General features: G+C 35.4%; 1 protein-coding gene across 1 annotated transcript; it reads left to right on the top strand.

Annotated features, from left to right (window-relative positions):
* The first annotated feature begins 5,586 nt into the window (after positions 1–5,586).
* On the top strand, positions 5,587–6,513 carry LOC101404428 (olfactory receptor 4C46-like). The gene has a single exon (XM_004443481.2). It carries the CDS (start codon positions 5,587–5,589, stop codon positions 6,511–6,513), a length of 927 nt encoding a protein of 308 aa, XP_004443538.2.
* Positions 6,514–7,532: the final 1,019 nt, after the last annotated feature.

Here is a 7,532-nt window from a genome sequence, read left to right as displayed (position 1 = left end):
AAATTGAGAATAGAAGTACCATATGATCCGGCTATTCCAATTCTGGGTATTTATCCAAAAAGCATGAAAACATGAATGTGAAGAAGATATTTGCACCCCTATGCTCACTGCAGCATTATTCACATAGCCGAGACTTGGAAAGAACTTAAGTCTGCATCAATGAATGAATGGATAAAGAAGATGTGGTATATATACATAATGGAATAACACTCAGCCATAAAAATGGTGAAATCCTGTCATTTGTGACAACATGGATGGACCATGTGGGTATTATACTAAGTGAAATAAGTCAGAGGAAGAAAGTCAAATATCCTATGATTTCACTCATTTGTGAAAGATAAAACAACAACAACAAACAAACACATAGATACAGAGATTAGATTGTTGGAACCAGAGGGGAAGGAGGAGTGAGAAGGGCAAAAGGGGTAATAGGGCACAAGTGTATGGTGACAGATGGTAATTAGTCTTTGGGTGGTGAAGATGAGGTATCTACAAGGAAATTGAAATATAATCATGTACACCTGAAATTTATATAGTGTTAAAAACCAATGTTACTCTCATTAAAAAAATATTTATTAAAAAATAAATAAATGAAGCTATAAATAAATAAATAAATATTGCTAGAAATAGAAATATACTAAGTGAGGCATATTATCTATTCAACTAAAAGATGGCCTGAAGAAATACCAAAAGCTATTTTGGTAAAGATATGGCTATTCATCCTTAAATCATTTTTATGTTATTGATATACTACAAAAAATGCCTTCTCATATTTTGGATATGATCAGCAGTGGCTGGTTACCATCTGAAGCAAAATATATATTAAATATTTGTCATCTCGCAGACTGAAGTAACACATGGGGGTGAATACTGGGCTGGGAAACACTGACATCACTGCAAGTAAAAATTGAAGATTTGGAGCCTGGAAGTAAAAACAAAGGAATGATGCCCCATGAAGAAAAAAAAGAAATAGACAATTTTAAAGGAACTTGGAATAGCAAATCACTCTAAAAAAAAAAACACAATCGGAGTACTACCTCTACCTAAATTCATGTCTTACTATAAAGCTCCCATAAGCAGTGCTGAGTGGTATCGACATAAGGATAAACATATAGATCATTGAAACACAATAGAATGTTCAGAAATAGACCTAATTGTATAAATTTTTTACAAAAATGTCAAAGTAATTCAATGGGAAAAGAATAGGATTTGCAACAAATTATGCTGGATCAGTTATATATCCATATGAGAAAAAATGACTCTCAACCACTATCTCGCATTGTATAAAAAATTAACTTAAAATGAGTCAGAGGCCTTCATCCTAAATCTAAATCTATAGAAATTCCAGAAGAAATCTTTTTGATCCTGGGGTAGACCAATATTTATTAGATATGATACTGTCTGGGAAGAGGGAGAATCCCCCTCTGCCCTTTCCCTTAAGGTTCTTATGGCTGGCCAAATAATTAAAAGAGAGGTTAGCAGGAGAAAATAATCCCAAGTTCAATAACATGTATACATAGGAGAGACCAGGGAAACTGAGTTTCTCAACACAATAGCAGAGATTCTCGTCTTAAATACTATCTTCAGCTAAAGACAAAGGAGGATGTTGGGGGTGGGGGGGGTTGGGATTTAAGAGGGGAAGAAGACAATTCACATGGAGAGGGAAATGTAAATGTTTGTCAGACAATGCTTTGCAGGGCCACCAATAGAGAATGTGGCCAGAGACACAGAAATCACAGTAATCAAGAGTATGTACATTTAAATTCTCTCCTTCCGTCCTGATAAGAGTTTTCACAGATAAGGTCATCCCTGTTTCTTGTTACTACACAGAGGGAGATACCTTTACAAATGTAAATATTTGGTAAACAGAACTTTGAAAAGAATGGGCTTAGTGAGGACCCTGCCAGTCTGTCCATATCCAGAGTTAATTTCCTTTAGGCAGTTAGTGGGGGAGGTCAAATGTCCGTCAGAGAAAATAATCAAGATAAAGAGAGCTATTTCAGGGTGGTCAATTTTGATCTCCCACAGTACAATAAGTATAAACTATAAGAAAAACTGGAAAAATGAGCCTTATCATTATTTTAAATCTTCTGCTCATCAGATGTCACATACATATATTTTATATTTATTGATATATATGAAACATATATATGACAAAGACCTATATCCAGAATATACGAAGAACACTCACAGTTTAGAAATAAGAAACCCAGAACTCCTATTTTTAAATTATGAAAAGAATTTGAAAAGAAATTTCAAAAAAAATATACAAATGACCAATAATAACAATAAAAAACATGCTCAACATCATTAGTCATCAGGGAAAGCAAACTAAAACCACAACAATTTATCACTATACACCTACTAGAATGACTTAAAGGAAAACAGCTAACAATACCAAATGGCAAGCGTAGAATAATTTTTGCATTTGAAATTAGAACTCTCTTCCTGTGTTTTAGAAATCTCTCCACATTTTTAATGCTGCCTGGTATTCCATACTGACCATCACATGAGTCCCCAGAGATAAGCCATTGGGAACCGTTTAGAGTTTCTCTGTACTTCCATAGCTCTCTGATGAATGTGAAAAGCAGCTTTTGAAGGCAAGTACTTTAAAATGGCTATCATTAACTTTATGCCCTCTCTGCTCTAGCTCTCAAGCAATCAAAAGTGGGTTTACAGAAAAAGTTCAATATTGATAAGACAGAAGTTCTCTCTGTGACATAAGCCTATATGTTAACTACATCACAAGTCTCCACAGTGGAATTATGTCATCTTGCTATTCACATGACATTCAGCTTTCTTAGAAACCCAGGTTCAGATAGAGAAAGGGGATTTTCATGTGTTTAGGTTCTAAGTGCAGGGAATACAATTCCCCATTCGTGAATGGGTGTTTCTCAAGCAGGTCTCTCCAGAATACCTGCTTCTAAGACAAAGCCTTTCCATCAGAGGAGATAATGAATTCCTGAGAGAGAAAGTAGCAAGTAAAAGACTAGGTCCTTGAAAATTTATGAAAACCTCTTTAAATATCCATGTAGTGCAAGGTGAAAATATCTTTTATTGTTTATATCTCCAGAGCAAGATTCATCATGGATGGAATGACCCATTTGAATGTACTTCCTGCACACTTTCTGCCTTTTGCTTATGGGACCAGCGCCATCCATAGAAGACCATTTCTTCATAGTATTTCAAATGAATCCACTCTAAATTCAAATCCAGGGGTTCTGTGAAAACTTTTTGAGGCTTTAGGCTAGACGGAAAGATTTAGACTAGTAACAACACTTTCTTAACAATTGTTGATTTGAAATTGAAATATCTGAAAAGTCTTTCCTAGTGTATCATATCTTTCATATTGAAAGTTTCTTATCCCAAGAGGAGGTCAGTTTGAAGACGGAATTTTTTCCGAACATCCCCAAATATCATTAAGACCATCTAAGACTGTAAGGTGAGTTTTCAACAGTGCTAATGCATCTTAAAGATTGTTACTTCTTGTATATAGCAATCATTATGTTTCAACACTTTGAAACTATAGTAATAGAGAATTTTATCCTCACTCCAATTCTTCAAATTTAGTTGGTAAATATCATTAACCTAATTTGACAGGTGAAAAATTTGAGGCTCATATAGATTAAGCATATTGTGGGATCCAGCTCTCTGACACCAGGCACCCTTCTTTTGCCATGAGACACCTCTTTTAATAATCGAGAGTAATTTTGAGAATGAAAACAAAATTTAACTACACTTCACACACAGAAAAAACATAAATATGAATTTTAAATGACATAAATCATATGCTATTTAGTCCAAGCACAAACATGGAACACCCTTCCTAGGACTGACTGCTATGGACAAGATGAGTCTCTGTGGCTTCTTTAAAAGTGAAGTTGGAGATGGATCTTCCTGAATTTATTGCATGCTTAAATATGTCTCTATACTATCTTCAAAATGCCAATTCTTCCTCTTTCCTAGGTGCATACACAATCACAATAATAGATGAAAATCCTTGTGTGTCCATAGTAGTGTGGAGAATATGTTCATATTATTTCTTCAAACAATTGTGATAACCTGTGAGGTCGTTATCATTATTTTCACTTTATAGATGAGGAAGTAAGGATGTAAGTTGCCAAAGTAACATACCTCACGCAAAATAAGTTGAAAGTGGAAAAGGCTAGATTCCAGTCCAGTCTTTCTGATTCTCAAACCAACACACTTAACCGATGTGGTAGTCATTTTCAATATTTTGCAGAAGAGTGTGGGGATGCATGCTCTGAAGAGAGATTGGGGAGAAAGGAAATGGGGCTGAGGGAGAGGCCAAGATAAAAGAGACCTTCAATGAAAGCGATACCACATTTTTATTAATATTTGGGGATTCCAATATGTTACTGCGTGTGTGTATGCATTGATGTAATTGCTTCATATACACTTGCCTCTGAGTAGTATTAAAGTAATTATAATTATCATGATCATATCAAAAAGAGATTACTATTTCAACATTGTTTATTATAACATAACAATGTAGGGCATGGATTAAGAATTTGCAGGAAGAGAAGTTAACAAGCATAATCTGACCTGCCCAATCTTGGCTCTGCCCTTTATTATCTGCTTGAACTTGGGCAGAATCCATAACTTCTCTATGCTTTTATTTCCTAATGTGTAAAATAAGGTTCCTCACTAGAAACTCACAGGTTTCTAGTGAGGATTAAATAACCAAATGTCTGCAAAAACACTTAGAGCATAATAAGTGTTCGGTAAATTTTAGTTACTATTATCATTATTAACATTAGTCTCTGAGATTGTTTCCTCATTTGCAAAATGGATGAAATAATACCAACCACACAGCAATCACAAACCATGCACATAGCAATCAATCATTAAAAAGTATATTTGTTAGCTATTATAATGTTGTTCAATGAGACAATATGCATTATCAGTTCTTTTACAGTTCTCCTGTATCTTTTCATTATAGTCTCTTCACCAATGCCCTGTCACACTTAATGTCAACTATTATAAATAGTCTGATATGGGAGTTCCTTTCTCTGGCTTCCATCCTCTTACTAAACCTCAGTCTACTTCATCCAAGATACACCAACATTTTTACTAGAGTTACATTCATGATTCCTCCTTTCTCAAATTATTGAGATGCATCCTTCCATTCATATTATCAATTACCTTCCATGGTTCCCCATTTCCTAAGAATAAAGGGAAAATTCCTCAGCTCTACATTCATAGCATTTACATCCATGTTCTACCTCCCTTTTCAAGCTTAACTGCCAGTAGGTGTGCAGTCTCCTATTTCACGTTAAGCTCTTAGTCATCTCAGAAGATTAAGTGCACACACATGATCTCCTGCCTCTGACTTTCCAAATATCCTCATGTCTATACTCTTAAGAGAATCTTTACCCAGAATATAATTTAAGTAATTTTCAAGAGCTCAGAACATTTTCCTATTTCAAAAAATCTTATAAGTATTCACAACTCAATAAAATCTAGTAATTTATTATTTATTAGATGGACAAGTTTAATAAATTCAAGGTTGCATTAATAAAAAGTGATTTTTTTCAGGTAATATAATTAACCATAACAAAATCCATGGAGAATGCAAATGTGACAGAATTTGTTCTACTGGGGCTCACAGAGAATCCAAAAATGCAGAAAATCATATTTGTTGTGTTTTTTATGATCTGCACCATTTCTATGATAGGAAATGTGCTCATCGTGGTTACCATCACTGCCACCCCATTACTGGGGTCCCCCATGTACTTTTTCTTGGCCTATCTCTCCTTTATTGATGCCTGCTATTCCACTGTCAGTACCCCCAAACTGATCATAGATTCACTCCATGAAAAGAAGACCATCTTATTTAACGGTTGTATGACCCAAATCTTTGGGGAACATTTCTTTGGAGGTGCTCATGTCATCCTGCTCACTGTGATGGCCTATGACCGCTATGTGGCCATCTGCAAGCCCTTGCACTACACAATCATCATGAATCGGCAGGTGTGTGGCTTGCTAATGGGAGTAGTGTGGGTCGGAGGCTTTCTTCATGCAACCATACAGATCCTCTTCATCTTCCAATTATCTTTCTGTGGCCCTAACATCATAGATCACTTTATGTGTGATCTGAATCCTTTACTCAATCTTGCCTGCACTGACACCCACACTCTAGGGCTCTTCATTGCTGCTAATAGTGGGTTCATCTGTGTGTTAAACTTCCTCCTCTTGTTGGTCTCCTATGTGGTCATCCTGCACTCCCTAAGGATCCACAGCTTGGAGGCGAGGCGCAAAGCACTCTCCACCTGTGTCTCCCACATCACAGTGGTTGTCTTATTCTTTGTGCCCTGTACATTTGTATACATGAGACCTGCAGCTACTTTATCAATAGATAAAGCAGTTGCTGTATTCTATACTATGATAACCCCCATGTTAAACCCCTTAATCTATACCTTGAGAAATGCCCAGATGAAAAATGCCATTAGGAAACTCTGCAGTAAGGAAGCTATTCCAGGTGACAATTAAATGTGTTTGAAGCCCAACTTTGATTAAACTGAGGTAATGGTCAAAATGACATTTTAGATGATCTCAGCAAAGAATACCTATGAGATAAAGAAAAAAATTGACTGCTTTGAATCAGGCTTCTGCATTGGACGGAGCAGAAATGAGTGCAAGAAAAGGGAAAGAAATCTAAGCCAGTGTTCCTCTGCATATTTGGAAAATTCTACCAAAGTGGGGCTCAGTTTTACTGGTTCATCCATGTATATGGATTCCTAAGCTGTCATTCTGATAAAAAGAAAACAAAATATAACAAAGTACATGGGTATCAAGCAGTAATCTCTATGACAATCCAAAGAGGTAGGCGCTGCTATTATCCCCGTTTTACAGGTGAGGAGGCAGACAGAAAGGGGAAGCTATCAAAACGGACACATAGAAGAGCCAGTAACAGGATCTAACTGATTTTTCTCAGACACGCTCTTCACTGCTATGAGACACCAGCAGGCAATGGTGATAGAAAGGTAAGGTAACTATAATTGTTACCATTATTCAGCTAGGGACGGAGCTGATGGCACTATATATATATATAGACACACACACATATATATAAAATATATATTATAATATGTATGTTATATAGCATAATATATATTAATAATCTATAAAAAATAATATTTTTGTTAATAACTCTGCTCATTTTTATATATCATAATTGATAATAATATGTTGAATGGAATATTGTGGTATGTAAATACTTTAGTAATTTAAAAGCAATGTGCCATTTAACTTCTAAGAGGCAAGTGACAAAAGTTACACCATGTTCCAAATTTCCATGTAAGGTTCAGAATCATTTGTGTTGCTCTTGTCATCATCTTACACTGATGCCCTGTCAGAAAAAGTGATGACTCAAATAAAAAAAAAATCTTACTGTCAGAGAGGAATTTCCTTTTATTGAATATACATTCATACTCCATAAGTGCTTCCCTGATAACTAACAATAGTTTCTACAAGTAGAACATCTGGTACATGATAAAAATTGAAAGAAT

This window comes from Ceratotherium simum, chromosome 34 (genome assembly GCF_057802395.1).
Source record: "Ceratotherium simum simum isolate JZ-2026a chromosome 34, ASM5780239v1, whole genome shotgun sequence".
Lineage (NCBI taxonomy): Eukaryota > Metazoa > Chordata > Mammalia > Perissodactyla > Rhinocerotidae > Ceratotherium > Ceratotherium simum.
Note: the sequence above shows the minus strand (reverse complement) of the source record. Positions and strands in the feature narration are given on the sequence as shown.

What these genes read in the sequence shown, in the direction of transcription:
- LOC101404428 (XM_004443481.2), top strand. Translation starts at nt 5,587, where the DNA reads ATGGAGAATGCAAATGTGACAGAATTTGTTCTACTGGGGCTCACAGAG.